A 16,919-nucleotide genomic window follows, 5' to 3' on the forward strand; every position below is an offset into this window, starting at 1 on the left:
TGGGTTCGAAGCGAATACAAATATTGAAGTGTGAGTGCGAATCGAATCGAATATTTTTCTAATACTTCGAAGCAAAATTGCAGAAAAAAAAAGTTAGAGAGGATTCCTAAGCATATTCTTATGAGATAGCAACATGAAAGTGTTTCTTTTCGCTAGGTTGATGAAGCACTGGCGGGGTAGTGTTTCATAGTTGTCTTATCAAGAATAAGGCAATGTAGAGGCCGAATTCTATTTATGTACATGATTTGGTGCAACCAATGTGTTGCCGACAACACTTTACACGTGATAGGCAGAGATGCCATTTCCTCAGCCTCTCCTCTTTCAACTTCTGTGGAAGCCCAACTGATGTGGCAGACAAGGGTGTGCTCCCTTCAGGTCCGGAGTTCCAAACCTGCCTTGTAAACGTCGGTATATAACACCTGAAATTTTGGATGCTAAAAAGCTTCGGCGTCCACTTTTGCGGACTTCCTGCCCAAATTTCAGGCCCAAAGTAGCATTAATTGATCCCCCAATTCTGCCACATCTTTCATCTCCATGTTGGAACCAGCGTTTTGAGTTAATACATCTGCAACCGCAGCGGAGCTTGAAAGGCAGCCTTTCTGCAATACCAGGGTGTGATAAGATGAAGCCTATTGAAAATCTAGGGACCACTTCCAGTCGGACGTTGACTGTCTCTTGGCAAAATTCGACCGTAACGGAGCTTGAAAGGCAGCTTTACAGCAATACCGGGGTGTGATGAGGTTAAGCATATTGAAAATCTAGGGACCACTCTCAATCGGACGTTGAATGCGTCTTGGCAAAGTTCGACCGTAACGGAGCTTGAAAGGCAGCTTTGCTGCAATACGAGAGTGTATTGAGGTGAAGCATATTAAAAATTTGAAGGGGTCACTTTCAATCGGGCGTTGACTGTATTTGTTTTTGGAAAGTTCGAATAGTAAAATTCCAGTGCGAATCAAATAGCAAACACTATTCGAAATTTCGAATATTCGCACACCCCTAATAACGATCGCACATATAACGATCGATTGGTTATAACGACCAAATTTGGGTGCACTTACGATTTTCCTATGCTAGCCATTGAAGCTGCGTCCACATATCGTGAACATTTTTTCAAAGCCTCCTACTTTTTACAACGAACACTTCAGACACGGTCGCGGTAAAAATATGGCTCATACGAAGCGGAAAAAAAAGTTAAAACAGGCCTTCTGAAGCATCAAAGGGGCACTCGCGAGCACGTGCCCCGCTCCAGTTTACTTGCGACTAAGATATACCAGATTGGCGAGCACCGCACGCAGATTTCAGACACTGTGAGCGAGGTTTCTCACTTTCAGGTGTTTCTTCAGTGGCAGAATGCCAGTAAGGAAAAAAATAGGAGGCAGCATGAAGCTTTGCAGTTAGCTTTTGCATGGTAACCTTTCCTGATGCCGTTCTCTGCAGCTAAGACCGCTTACGATGAACCAAACAATGTCTTGGAATGCAAGAAGGCATAAATGCAAGAAGTGATAACTGCGATAACTTTTCATCACAAAAAGGTTCACTGCGTCCCTAAACTCGTCGATGCCACAGTGTGCCGCAAAAAGTCGTCAGTCTTTTCGGTAACTGCAGAGACCGGTCGATCGGTGATTACGACTTCCTCGCGGTTGCGGCGATGCCTTCGCGGCTAACGATCAGAAAAGAGCGAAGGCGAGGTGGCGGCCGTCGATGAACGTGCCATTATGTCTAAAAGCCGACAACCTTACCACAGTCATCTGCAGACTTCTGCTCGGCTGTGCGTGTGGCATACACTGTGCGGATTGACGGCGATACAAGCACTGCATGCTGCCATTCGCTGCCACTGTGTCGTGCGAGACCGCTTTAAAGTGCGCGTTGCTTTGTAGAAACAAAAGTAGCTCACTGTTGTTCAGCGGTGCGGGCACAGAAACGTCGATGCACTGACAGCGAGTGTATACCTCATATTTGATTAGGCAACAACCCAAGTGTGCATGTGCATCGTAGTGCAGGGCTGCAAGAGCATCGCGGAGACGTAGAGTGCGCATTACTTGCAAAAGGCTTGTCTTCGCAGTGTTGAACAGGCTACTCGCCGCCCCCGTGCACGGTCGGGAGTGAAGCAGACACGAAGAACGTACAAATGCATTCATACTGTATACAGCAAGTGGCCCGCCAGCGACTCTATGAGAGGAGTAGGTGACACGCTGCACACAACTAGCCAGGGATGATCGGCTCTACGTTATGGGTCCGCGCTTCGGTGAAACGGTGTTAGTTCATTGCAAAGGCAGTTAATTCACTCGTGAGCATGCAGTGGGCGTCGCTTCATGGCGCGAAAAGGCTTGGCTTGTCACCGGAGGGGTCGTTAGCACTTTAATAAAAGTGCACAGAAAAGAAAAAAAAGGCTTGGCTGCTAAGTGCATGTTTTTAAGGGAGAGTCCATATACAACGAATTACTGATATAATGACCACTTTTCGCGACACTTCAGAGTTCGTTATAAACAGGTTTGACTGTATACCGTGATCAGAAAATAATACATAACAACAAAGGACAGCAGTTCAAAAATTTTTCTGGCCTTCATCTATCGCTTGCAAAGCACTCCTTAAGTCACTTTCGCCACAATACTCTGGTGTCATGCGGACCAGCGTACCAAGATTAGGAGAGCTACTAGCTGTCATGGATCTCAACACATGTTTCATTAATTACACACATGCGCCGTATACAGAGCTGTTCATGACATTGCTGTGGCCCTGAGAAACAATAAGTGAAAGTGTACGCCAGCTTTCTTTTGTCGCATACTAATTCTGTGTTTTCTGTTTATACGGATTTTGGATGATATGAATATTTTTGGTTTACCTTGCATGATTTTTATCACAGAGGTTTTAGTGTACTACATTGCAATGAAAGATTACAAATGATGTCCCCGATGTCTTCTTTGACGTCGATGTCTATTGGTTTCATTAGGTCGTGTCTAACAAAGACACGAGCTGTCCAACAGGATGGTTGCTAAGGGACCTGAAATCATTTGATAATGGAGGAATGTTCTGATTAATCAACCAGCCTTTTTTCTTTCTTAATCTCTTTCCAGGTGCAGCGGGTGCCGTACCGGGGATCCAAGCTGACCCACATCCTCAAGGATTCGCTGGGCGGCACGTGTCGCACCCTCATGATCGCAGCAGTGTCGCCGTCCAAACTCAGCTACACCGAGACGCACAACACGCTGAAGTACGCTGAACGGGCCATGAAGATTGAGCTCCAGGTTTGTGAAACTTTGTGCACGTATTGGCTGTGGTTTCTGTGTAGTGGAACAAAGTAACAAATGAGAAAGATAAACAACTGGCCTCATGATTTCTGCTAATTGAGTGGATAATGAAGCTAATAGGCCTATCCTTTCTTTTTTGCTTTTAGTCATTGTTATACACTGCATTCATGCAACGTCATCTTGCATTGAAATGCAGCCAAGCCAATTTCTTGTTAATTGATCTCTTGGTCTCGTTAATTAATTAAAATAAATGATCGCCTCGTATTGCAGCACTGTTGTCGCCGACCGTTTATTCGGACTCCGAATAATCGAGAGTCCGAAAAAAAGGAATCACCAGAAAAAAGCACTTTTATTGGCCCAGCGGCCGGAAAAAACTTGTTAGTGCGCGTCTGTACACATGCACACTTACGCGCGACGAAGTCGGCCTGTATTTCAGCCAATGTTTGGCCACCCCTGATGGTCGGCAATAGCACTGCAATGGCCTACGCTGAATCCGCATTTGATGGCTGTGGTGTGGGAGGTGCATCGTCACGGCAGTCGCTGTCCACATGTGTTGGTTCGAGTAGCTGACGGATGATCTCATCGCCCAACTCGGCGAAAACTCCAAAGCAACTTCCACCTGGTGAATAATCGCCGTTTTTTTCGCCATCGTCGGGGCCTTGTAGTTGCCGCGTTTCTTTAGCTCCGGCGGCGCACGTGGAACGGGCAGCGTCGGAGCAATTTCATCAGATCTGGCCTAGCCACAGAAACGCAAACCCTCACACGCCAAAAGGAATTGACGTTGGGCTAGTTGATGTTGCAGCGCTTCTGTAATCTGCTGTACTCTCTTTGTCCGAATTAGAATCCGCGTCGTACTCGTACGCGCTGTCATTCACCTGAAACGCCGCACAGAGTCTATTCTAATCGTGGCTTGGCTTGGCCTGCTGTTTGGCCGTGGTGGCTGTTCAGTGGATAGTACTTGACTGGCTAAAGCCAAAAGGCAACCGTTGCGTGTAGCCAACAAACATAGCCTTCGAGATCTGTAATTTCTGCGTGGATTTTTGACACTGGCACGATCTCCAGTTATAGTCAGTGCAACATTTGAGTGCTGGCAACCTCGCAAAAATATTGTAAACATTGCTGACAGCTTGTCATGGCGTTCAGCGTCGCACTTGATCAGCCAGCCGGAGTCCGAAAAATCGAACGGCACACTGTGGGGCGTCCGAATTTTCGGTCGTGAGTTTACATTACTTCAATGGGACGAGTGGTGGTGCCGCGAAGGTGTCCGAATAAACGAGCATGTCCGAATTTTCGGCATCCGAATAAACGGTCGGCGACTGTACATGGTAATGGTGTGGTACATTTTTAATGTGTACAGTCAAATCTCGTTACAGTGAAGTTGCATCTGATACAAAATAGCTTCGTTATTTCCAAAAATTACAAACCTATATTAACACTTACAAAACACGTTGTGGGGCTAGTTGGTGATACATTCTTATTTGTCCTGTCATGTACTTCTCTGTCTTGTCCTCATCAAATCTAGTGCTACAATATTTTAAATAATATATGCACGCGATAACGTTAAAGGGCTCATTTTGGCTGCCTGCTTTTTGCATGAGAATGAAAATGCAAGAAAAAAATGTGTATCTTGATGATTCCTTGTGAGAAGACATCTCTGTAGAGTGCTTGCATGAAAAAAAATATGCGATGTGTTCTCACCTGAGGATTCTGAAGAAAATACTGTGGATGAACCAGAGCAAAGTGATGCAGTTGAAGCCTTTGTCGAACTATGTTATTGCAGAATTTGTGAAATAAACTCTGCTGAATTGAAAAGAACTGCACTATTCTTATTCAAAAAGAACGCTACGAACTTGGTGAAATCTGGTACGATTTCCTCACTTCTTCATGGTTCGGGAAGCACTAATATTATCTGCATTTTTGGGCAAGTCGCAGTAGCCACGTGCGATTGGTGGCACCAAGAAATTAAACTGCGTCATTGTCATAAGAGCTGCATCACCGAACACCGTACGTCATCACTGACGTACAGCGTGCAGTCACCGACAAAGAAACTGTGTCACTGATGTACCATGTCATTACCAACGAAGAAACTGCATCACCATATATATGTTATCACCGATATAGAAGCTGCATTGCCGACACACCGTACGTCATCACTGACATAGAAGCTGCATCACTAATATGAGTCATCAAAACTGACATACACTGCATCACTGACATAGAAACTTACTAAATTACTAAAAACGCTTCTGAAACATGCGGCTGACACCCGCCCCGCGTAAGAGATCGTGCCACTGCCATCACCAGCATATCATACGTCATCACCGATATGCCTTATGTCATCGGACATAATGCTGCATCACCACCATAGAAACAGCATCACCGACATTTGGTGTCATCACCAAAGAAGAAACTGCATCACCGACATGCAGTGTCATCGCCAATGAAGAAACTGCATCACCGACATTCGGTGTCATCACCAATGAAGAAACTGCATCACAGACATGCTGTGTCATCACTGGCAAAGAAACTGTATGACTGACACCGTACATCATTGCCAACATAATTGTACGTTGTCACTGACATAGAAATTGGTTCACTGACATATCATGTCATCACGGACTTAGAAAGTGCAACATCGACTTGCCATATCATCCGCAAAAGAAACTGCATTACCGTCGTGCCATACGTCATCAGCAGCATAGAAACTGCATTACAGTCATGTTGTATGGCCAGCAAAAACTCGCAGGGTCTCTGATGCATTCACCTAAGACAACTGGAAGGCGAAAGCCATCTTCTTTTTCTACTCACTCGATGTATTGCTCCTGCCCCCCCACCACCCTCCGAAAGCTTTCGAAAGCGAATTTTTTATTTTCTCACAAGCCATTTTACAATATAACGATTCTTGGTAGTCCCTTGAGATTCATTTTATCGAGCTTTGACTAGTGTCTCAATGCTTTTTTTTCCACAGTGCTTTTTCTGTTCTGGTTAATCACTGTCAATAATTCATTTGTGCAGGCCAAGAAAAATGTCCTCAACGTCAACGTGCACATGTCGATGTACAGCGCGCTCATCGAGGAGTACAAGCAGAAGGTGAGATAGATTGCCCTTAAGCCCTGATATAACGAAGTGAATCTAAAACTCAGTAGGTCGTACCTAGAGGCCATAGCTTTCCACGATGCCAGGAAAAATTGCAGAGTTGAACGTTTTTGGGGGGAAATGCAGAAAAACTATGGGTGTGCAAATATTGGAGTTGGAATCGTGGAAATCTAAGGCCTCTAGTCAATGTCAAGCCAGCTCTCTTCATGAACTGCGATATCCTGGCCCTGCTGGCTTTGAAGTGCATCCCCAGTTTTTTAGGCGCGTAAAACCTCTGGCCTTGACGTCGCATGTGAAAGTTTGGCCACGCTACAGCCACTGCTGCCAAACTACACGCGCGGAAAGTCGAAATTCGCACCCTGCTGCCCAGCTAACCCATCGAGACGCTGTGTACACAATTGTGTACACAACCTGTGTTTGTTATTTTTATCGACTAAGGGCTAAGGAAGAGCAAGGTACATTGAGCTTTGGATGAATTGAACACCCTGCACAGTAAACTTGTCTTCATTTAACTTCATTTTGCAGTGTACTGATCACTTTGCTGAAGGCCCTACCATATACGACAAGTCGTTTTTGCAATTTTTGGGGGAATCATGGAAAGCTAGTTGACGGGCCGCTTCCCGCGACCCATGTCAAAAGTACAGTTTTGCTTTGCTCAACATGGAGATAACCGAAAATGAGTTGGCACTGTATTTCTAGCCTGAGATTTCATTTTATACAAAAGACAGAGCATGAATGGCTTCAGAATAGATTACAATGTAATTATGAATGATTACTATAACACACATAAATTAACGTATTACGAAATTATTTTTGTTGCCATATAATATCGAGTGCCTTGAAATAACGTAGATTTGACGCACTTACAGACAGTTCTTCATAGGTGGTGTCTGAAAGGATTAATTATTTGGCATGAAGAATAACGGCCCTCTTGAAGGCTGCTAGTGACGGTACTTAGCACCATTAATTTTCAAACGGGAAAAGCCAGGCAAGCTAAGCAGACCGCTCGAACAAAACCTCCAGTGACTGCTGCCAGGTGCGTAACCAACATAGTGCGGCGCATCTGCCCGAGTCAGCATGGCGGCTGCTTATATGCGACTCCGTCACGTTGTACAGGTCTCGGAAGCTGTCATCGAATGAGTTGGTATTTTATCCATCTTGCCCTGCAACCCCCCGATTACCTTTGTACACTCAAACCTCATTAAAACAAAGTCTCATCTGACGCAAAATAACTTGGTTATATCTGAAAATTCGTTACGAACGTATATGTTCATAACATTGCATTTATGACAAGACTGTTTACTTTGTTATATTTGATAATTCGTTATATCACTGTTTGTTATGGTAAGGTTTGAGTGTATGTCTACGGTGTTTGAATGGAATCGATTTGACTAGATAAGATGCAAACGCCGAATCCTTTACCTCCCAGGTGGAGGGCCTTCAACGCAAGCTCGACAAGGTCGAAAAAGAGAAGTCCGAGCTCGAGGCAGAGGTGGTCGAGCTCAAGGAGAGTCTCGCGACGGCCCACCGAGACGCCCTGCTACGAGGACAACAAACCGGCGGTGGCAGCATCGTCCCAGCTAGGCATAACGATGCCCTGTCGACGACGCCCGTCCTTTCTCCAAGCGTTGAGGCGAGCCAGCCCAGTGACTACGGCAGGACAGCCTACTTTGTTGATGCAACCAGGAAAATATACGCTGTGCGTGCAAAGATCGTCAGGCAGATCTGGGGAAAACGAGACCGCCATCCGCCACCAGCCTGGTGAGTGATGTCGTGGCAGTGCATAAAGGATTAGGAGGATAAGCGCTGTCCTGTCAAATTCTTAGTTCTTCTGTCCTCGTTTTAGGTGCGCTTAAAAAGATTTTGATTTAAACATGAAAGATTAGGAGAGTAGGGAATAAGTTGCAGCATCTCGGCCTTTGACACACCTGGTTCTGGGTTATGTTACTCAAACCAGGAATGCTTGTGGTGCAACATTCAACGAACTGTTAATGGCAGAGCCCACTTTCTGTGAAAGCCCGTATGCATTTCAATTGAAGCTTCTTCGGGCCACTTTCAAGCGGACGACTTGAAAGTAGCGTGATGTTTACTTTGAAGTCGTCCACTTTTTCGTTTTACTTTACACAAACCATTTCTGCACGTTGTGGACCCTGTATTTATAGTGCGCGACTTCCGCATAACCATTTGCCGTAGAGTTTTTCAAGCGAAGCTTGTTACAAGTTAGATTTCAGTGGTGGCGGCAGCATCGTGTACAAGAAACCCGGTGCTCGAAAGTGTACAGAAATGTGGCCCTTGGAGGTCTGCCGGTCGCGTGCGTATTAGTATGCACCGTATTTGTATGCATAAGCCCTCTCTTGATCGTGGGCTTGTCGGCGACCAGCTATTTCCGATATGGCGATGGGATCTTTTATCGAGGTCTCATGTTATTCCATGTTGCCACATTTCATGTTTCACTTCATTGTTTCACGCGTGGCCATCATTGTTGCCTGTAGCAACTTAAATGTTGCGCTGCCAAGCACGTGAGTGAAGGTCCAGTTCCCGGCATGGAAGGAAAAAGTTAGGCAGAAGCGTTGTGCAATGTGATAGAAAGTGCAGTAAAAGCTCGTTAATTCGGATTTCACAGGACCAGAAAAACTGATTGACCAAATGCCAAATTATCAGAAGTATCTAGGAAACAATAAAATTTATAGAACATCAATGTACTTTCATTTTCTTGTAGAATGTGTAAATCCAATAATTAGCTTGCATGAGCGCAGTGCAAAAGCCGCAGTTTTCGTCATTTGCAACTTCGTTCACAGCGTGAATGCGGCTCGAGATCCCTGTTTCTTAATCCGAATCATGCTCTGAACCAATACCTTATTGTGTCCCAACAATGTGATTGTGGGTGGTGGTAACGACTTTCTGAAAGTCTGTGGCTGTTTTGGCTGTCCATGAATGTTGTTTTTGTACCTTTGTGCCGCTTCGCGCTCCACACGCTCTGGGGAATGTCCAAATTAACGGGGTTGCGGCCAAGTAAGACCGAATTAACTAGAGCTTGATGCCATTAAAAAGTGCATGCGCTGGCCGTGACCTGAGACCACGTCCGAATTATCAGATTTTCCAAATTAACGAGTGTCGAATTAACGAGCTTTTACTGTTCTAGGACAGGCATGCAAACGCCAGGCTTCGCTGGCCCGATTTTCTTGCTAGTGAAAGGGCTCCTGATTTTATGGACAGTCTCGACGGGTTTTTGCTGTCGCCATCCTGTCCTTCCCGTATGACGTCCAAATTGATAAGATCCCCTTGCGCATTGTATGCTCTACCGCGGGTAAAAGCGCGCAAGTGGGGGCGATGAACGCGGCCAAAGCAAAGATCAAACGAGCCTGCCCATTTCAGTCTCTCGGAGGGTGCATGCGATAACATCACCCTGCTTGGGAGGCCCACCGTCGAAGCAGACAGGAAATGCCCTGCCCGTTTTTAATGACCATGAAAAGACGCGAGGTGGGGGGCGGGGGGGGGTTGTCATGCGAGCAGCCACTTTCAACTTTCAATGTAAGGGCGCGGTCGCAATCGCTGGCGTGTGTGCTATCTTGACAGCCATCACAGCGGGCGGCTCGTATACCCTTCTACGTGCTGCACTCTCAACGCGAAGTGACTATGCGGAGAGCATCTCTCCCTGGAGCGGCCGTATTCTCTTACACCAGCGTATTGTAGTTACACGAGATCGGATACAAAACAGTTAGCTGCCAGCCTCACTTCGTGTAACACTACAATTTGTTGCTATCACATTCATTGCTTTGCCCTTGTGGTGAAACTGTGACTTTTTTTGTCCTATTCAATTTTCTGAGTTTGGGCATGGGATATCAATTCTAAAAGCAAATTTTGAAATCGACGTCTGATCTCCTTCTTTGCAGGTGAAAGAGAACTGGAAGCAGCAGGTGGCAAAGACTGTCAAGGTGCTTCAGGGTTGCACTGAAGACACCCTGAAGGTGAGCGTTTGCTTTGACCAAATAACAATGGTTTGCTGCAATGACCTGGATGCCAGTCGTGGGATTGGACTTGTGCAGCCTTTGCGGGTCTCCTTGAATTGCCACCGCTGTGGGAATTACCGTATAGACTCGTATAAAACCTGCACACATGTAAGGGTTGCACCCCACAACTCGGCAACCCAATACAGTCACAGACCGTTTCTTCGGACGCTGAAAATTCGGACATGCTCGTTTATTCGGACACCTTCGCGGCATCACCGCTCGTCCCATTGAAGTAATGTAAACTTACGACCGAAAATTCGGACGTCCCACAGTGCGCCGTTCGATTTTTGGACTCCTGCTGGCTCATAGAATGCGATGTTGAACGCCATTACAAGCTCTCGGCAATGTTTACAATAGTTTTGCTAGGCTGCCAGCACTGAATTGTTGCACTGGCTGTAGCTGGAGATCGTGCCGCTGTCAAAATCCATGCAGAAATTACCGATCTCAAAGGCTATGTTTGTAGGCTACACGTAACGGTTGCCGTTTGGCTTTATTAGCCAGTCAAATATTCATTGAACATCTGCCATGGCCAAACAGCAGGCCAAGCCAAGATCTGAATCGGCTCGGTGCGGTGTTTGAGGTGAATGACAACGCGTGTGAGTACGACGCGGATCCTAACTTGGACAAAGAGTACAACACAAGCGCTGCAACATCAACTAGCCCATCGTCGTTCCTTTCGGCGTTGGAGGGTTTGCGTTGTCAGATGTTTCTATGGCTAGGCCTGATCTGCGTCCCGACCTTTGTGTCTCGCTCTCTTGTTTGTTGCTTGGCGTGCGAGGCCTGATGCGTTGGAGGCGTTGGCTGAAATTGCTCCGACGCTGTCACTCTGCCTAAAACATTTTATGGCCTATGAAGTGAAAAATTTGGCATTAACATCCAGTGGTGCCAGAATCCATGTTGATTTCGCATTCGACAGGATGGTGTGATCATGTCAAGTGTTCCGTGATGTAAGTTGACGATAACGTCACATCAAATGTTCCATGATGACGCGGTAAATATTGCGATACACTCAAACCTCGATATAACGAGCACATATACAGTAGAACCCCGCTGTTACGTTCCTCACTGCTGCGTTTTCCCGGCTGTTACGTCGTTTTCCACCGGTCCCGGCATAGCTCCCATAGGATACAATGTATTGGGAACCCCGCTGTTACGTCGTAACTGTCGGACCGTTCCCGTATGATACGTCGCGAAGTGCGCTCGGAATCGACCGAGTGACTACCGAAGAGAGCGGCCATGGTGCATTTTCACGCAGCTTGGCCTGGTTTTACCGTAATATTAGCCGCATGAGAGGCGCAAGCAACAGGATCTTTCAATTGATGCAAACAAAAGCATGGCCTTCGAGATTCAAATTGCAAAGATGGCGTCTATGACGTAACTGCGCGTGAAAGCAAGGCCTTCGAGATTGGCATATACTATTGACAAAAGCATAGCCTTTGAGATTTGCATTGCACAAACATGGCGTGTATGACGTAATTGCTTGCGAAAGCAAGGCTTTCGAGATTGGCATTCACTTCTGCCATCGCGTTGGCGTAGACTCATCATCATCGTTATTTGTCGGAGAACGGGAGGAGTTCGAGCTGGTTGGAGCTCGCATGGTCGTGCGTGCGGTTCGCGGTCGGACTCGCCGCGCTGGTCATGATTGCGTGTGCTTAGTTCTTTCATGCCTACAGCTGTTGGTGTTAAAAAAATCACATACGTTGATTACATTTCTGTGGATGAGGCCGTCCTTAGCTCCGCGTTTCTATCCATCGACTAGAACGCGGCTGAGCGCGCCAATTTTCGTGCTGCTCGTAAGAATTGAAATAAAATTCTGTACCAGGGTGTGTCCAGATAAGATCAAACACGAGGTCCCGGTCACCATTCCCGATTGTGATGAAATTTACTGTAGGTCTAGGCATTACACCCAGAACAATGGTTTCGCAGTTAGTTTTGCGAAAAAGATTTGTTCGCCTGAAAAAAAAAAATACAAATTTCGGCCGCAAAAAAAAAAACGCTTTTCCGCCGATTTCGCGATTTCTGAATTTTGAGCGCACCTAGGGAAAAAACTGTGCACTTCTTCGTCACAATATTTATTCCCCTTAAAATAAGTGAAACACAATCTTATGAGGCTATTATTTTTCTTGCTTGTCGAAGCACTTTTGAAGAAAAAAATCACAAACTTGGCAAATCGCACAAAATACCTGTATTTCAGGAATTTATTGCTGCAAGCACGTTAAAGTGAGGGTAATAAAAATCGGTAAATATTAACTTTGATACTTTCGCTCTTTTTAAAATAATTTGCGTGGTTTTATCACGCTCCGTTTTACTCGATAATTGCGCTGAAATGTAAGTAATTTACCAAAAACGCCGAACTTTGAAAATGATTTTAAAAGGCCATTTTTAATTTTTTTTTAAATCCCTCTGATTGAGGTCAAGGGCGTCGTCTACCATTGTGCAGAAAAAAACGTTGCATTATTTTGGTTGCTAACAAGTTATAGTGCGTCACATGTGACCATGCCAGCCTAGCGGCCGCGTCGTTCCTTATTGGCTGAAACTCGGATATAAGTTGCTAAAAATACTTGTACGTGACATAATCACAAATCAGCAGCTCCACACCAACAAATGCGCAGTTCGGTGTCATGGTTCAGCAAGCTTTGTCTTGCGATCAGCCGCTTGACAAACCCGCAGCAGCGGCCGCTCGATGCTGCGGGCACTCACATTATATGAGTGCCGCTTCGACGGCGGATGAGCTCCGCTTGCGCGTGAAAACTACGGTAAGAGGACGAAAGTTAAAGGCCGTTATGTGTCAACAAATGTCATAGTATGCAACGAAAACACTGCCGGCGATTTCCCAGTGAGCGCCTCCAGTAGTGCGCTCATGTGTTGCTTTCTCTCTTCTAATGGGCTAAAGATAATTAGGATCATTCTATGAGCAACAGATGACACAAAAGAAAGCCATTGACATCTAAAGAAAGCTGTCATACGTGCTTCCGATGGTCAAACTACTCAAATTGCAGTTCTTCATCTCGTGCCAGAACACTTGCGTCAGCCGGCTGTGAAAAGAAGTGTGTCCAAGTTGTTTGCTTCATTGAAGAACCGCTTTTACAATACTCTCTTGTTGTGCGTCGGCAGATCAAATATTCAACGCAAGTCGAGCGTTTATCACGATATTATGCGGCTTCGGGCATAACAGCAGGGGAAAAAATACATCCGTGCTGTATTGAAGGCGCTCACTGGGAAATCGCCGGCAGTGTTTTCGTTGCATACTATGACATTTGTTGGCACTTAACAGCCTCTAACTTTCACAGTGATGCCTTCCTTATCTCATTCGTCCTCTTAGCGTAGTTTTCACGCGCAAGCAGAGCTCATCCGCCGTCGAAGCGGCACTCATGTAATATGAGTGCCCGCAGCATCGAGCGGCCGCTGCTGCGGGTTTGTCAAGCGGCTGATCGCAAGACAAAGCTTTCTTAACCATGACACCGGGCTGCGCATTTGTTAGTGTGGAGCTGCTGATTTGTGATTATGTCACATACAAGTATTTTTAGCAACTTATATCCGAGTTTCACCCATAACGAACGACGCGGCCGCTCGGCTGGCATGGTTACATTTGACGCACTATAACTTGTTGGCAACCAAAATAATGCAACGTTTTTTTCTGCACAATGGTAGATGACGTCCTTGACTTCAATCAGAGGGATTTAAAAAAAAATTAAAAATGACCTTTTTGAAAAAATTATTTTCAAATTTCGGCGTTTTTCGTAAATCACTTACGTTTCAGCCCAATTAACGGGTAAATGGACCGCGATAAAACCACGCAAATTATTTTAAAAAAGAGCGAAAGTATCAACGTTAATATGTACCGATTTTCATTACCCTAACTTTAACTTGCTTGCAGCAATAAATTCCTGAAATAGAGGTATTTTGTACGATTTGCCAAGTTTGTGATTTTTTTGTTCAAAAGTGCTTCGACAAACAAGATAAATAATAGACTCATAAGATTGTATTTCACTTGTTCTTTAGGGCGAATAAATATTTTGATGGAGAAGTGCACCGTTTTTTCCCTAGGTGCGCTCAAAATTCAGAAATCGCAAAATTGGCGGAAAAGCGTTTTTTGCGGCCAAAATTTGTATATTTTTTTTTCAGGTGGACAAATTTTTTTTCGCAAAACTAACTGCGAAACCATTGTTCTGGGTGTAATGCCTAGACCTGCAGTAAATTTCATCACAATCGGGAATGGTGACCGGGACCTCGTGTTCGATCTTATCTGGACACACCCACCACTAAATATTTTGCCGTTTTTCCTGTTTTTCGTCTCTTACGTTTCCCGTCTCTTACGTTTATTTCCTACGGTCCCTTCAAAAACGTATCAGCGGGGTTCTACTGTATAACGAATTATTGGTTTTAATGAAGTAAATGAAAAATAACCCTGTCATAGTGTTGTGACTGCATGTTTATAACGAATTTTCGGATATAACAAAGTTATCTTCGTGTCAAATGCGACTTTGTTATAATGAGGTTATAAGTAAAAGCTCGTCAATTCAACACCCGTTAATTCGGATATTCGGATAATTCAGACGGCTCTATTGGTCCCGGCCAAAGTGCATGTTAATCTATGGGACCAAACCTTCGTTAATTCGTCAAAATTGGGCTCCGCACCGCTTAATTCGGACAAATTCTGACTGCTGCCGCTACACAAATGTGTGGTAAAGCAGCGCTGGCACCACTGGGGCGAAACCGAAACTTGAGTGACATCGCCATCGTCGTCAACTAGGGGGGGGGGGGGCGATCGCAGCGTCACCGAACGTCGGCGTCTTCTTTCTTCGCTCCACTGCGCCTCCGACGCCATTTTTCCTTGTGTTGTGTCGGCACCGTCTCTTCTTGCGGAGTTCTTGTTTTTTTTCCCGTTGTGACCGTGTTTACATGTGAGGCCCGAGCATATGGCAGTAGCCGACGGTGGCATCGACGAGGTGTCAGCTGAGTCCACCGACGATGACTGCCAGACCTTCGATGCTGCCCTTCCCACAGATATGACCCTTCAGGACTACATCATGATTGATGATTGTGTCGCCACGACTGGTCTCCTGCCCGATCAAGAAATTATTAAAGGTGTCGCGACCTCATCGCACCTCACGGGAAGTCTCGGAGGCGCTTTTGATATTAGAGGGCGTTTGCCTGAGCACTTCAGACAGTTTGCGTGCTGTTGGCCATTTGGAAAAGTTAAGAAAAATTGTAATGTAAGCCGGAATCTGCGTGACAACGCAGACGACCATTACAAAATACTTCAGCAAATAAAGGTATGCTTCTCCAACTTGATTTTAATGTTGTTTTTCCTGTTCATTCGTTAATTCGGCATTCGGTTAATTCGGACATTTTTTCCGGTCCCGTGAAATCCGAATTAACGAGCTTTTACTGTAGTGTAATGTCATGTGACAATAACATTATGCCAAACTTTACGCGACTCTTATGGCGATAGCATCATCACTAACATTTCGTGACGTCATCGTGATGCGATATCACTTGATGATGTAACATCACCCGATCATGTCATCACATCAAACACGATGTCCAGAGAAATCGTGACAGAACTACGTTGCAAAAAAATCTTAAACAACTAGCTGGTAGCACCTTCGTTGTAAGATTTGAATTGAGGACTGAGCCAGTGCTTTGTTATCCTGCGTCATGCGCTGTTACTATAGTTATTTTTAGTCTATGGCACACCCAGCACAGTCACATAGGCCAATTAAGGGATGACTGCTAGCTGTCACATCTTGCCAGGGTGCTTTTTTCCATAAGTAAGCTTTGCGGGCGTGGCTTGTTGCACCACATTTCATCTCTTTTTGGAATGGGCATCATAAAGCTACTGTCTGTGCTACCTTTAGGTAGCAGGGTTGCGTGTAGGTGTGCCTCGCGACCGCAGCTGTGCGATGAAGCCGCACTTTGTTTTTCCAGGCGATATGCCTAGTGTGTCACCGATCGACATCTCCTGTCATGTCGCTGACCGACGGTGAACTTGACTGTCGAAGACTAGTGTCAGTCCAGTACGCTGCAGCGGCGGTGTCAAGAAATGCGAAAATCGGCCTGAGCATCGGCTTCTCCATAATGCACAGCTGCTAGCAGCGTTTGGAAGACAGACGTGCAACTCTGCTACCTAAAGGTAGCATACACACTTGAACCTCATTATAACACTTGCATTTTACACGAAAATAACTCGCTATATCAGAAAATTCGTTATAAGCGCATATTCGAACCACTGTATCTATTACCAAGGCTATTCATTTACTGCGTTATAACCGATAATTCGTTATATCCATGTTCATTATATCGAAGTTTGAGTACAGCAACTCTAGGTCAGCACATAGATTAAGCCCCCTATGTTTTTTTTCTCCCTCTCCAGGAATCTGAGAGGCTGGATCACTTCTTGCAGTCGCAAGCAGCCAAACGTCTTGCTGCTAAAGAAAAGCTGGAGGCACTTCACAATGAGCGAAGACGAAACTTCGAGTGTGGCAAAGACCTTCTAGCAGAGGCTTCTGCTGCCGGTTGCTTGGAGGTGAGTGTGCAGGTTATTTACCGTATTTACTCGAAT

General features: G+C 45.5%; 1 protein-coding gene across 1 annotated transcript in view; it reads left to right on the forward strand.

Moving 5' to 3' along the window:
- LOC119403236 (uncharacterized) overlaps positions 1 to 16,919 on the forward strand; it is a 63,174-nt gene that overhangs the window by 13,499 nt on the left and 32,756 nt on the right. The window contains exons 6-11 of the mRNA XM_037670182.2: positions 3,075 to 3,245; positions 6,264 to 6,338; positions 7,774 to 8,105; positions 8,576 to 8,642; positions 10,238 to 10,312; positions 16,731 to 16,883. Of these exons, the coding sequence (XP_037526110.1) occupies positions 3,075 to 3,245; positions 6,264 to 6,338; positions 7,774 to 8,105; positions 8,576 to 8,642; positions 10,238 to 10,312; positions 16,731 to 16,883 (873 nt within the window). The remainder of the gene's footprint in view (positions 1 to 3,074; positions 3,246 to 6,263; positions 6,339 to 7,773; positions 8,106 to 8,575; positions 8,643 to 10,237; positions 10,313 to 16,730; positions 16,884 to 16,919) is intronic.

This window comes from Rhipicephalus sanguineus, chromosome 8, assembly GCF_013339695.2.
Source record: "Rhipicephalus sanguineus isolate Rsan-2018 chromosome 8, BIME_Rsan_1.4, whole genome shotgun sequence".
NCBI classification, from domain to species: Eukaryota; Metazoa; Arthropoda; class Arachnida; order Ixodida; family Ixodidae; genus Rhipicephalus; species Rhipicephalus sanguineus.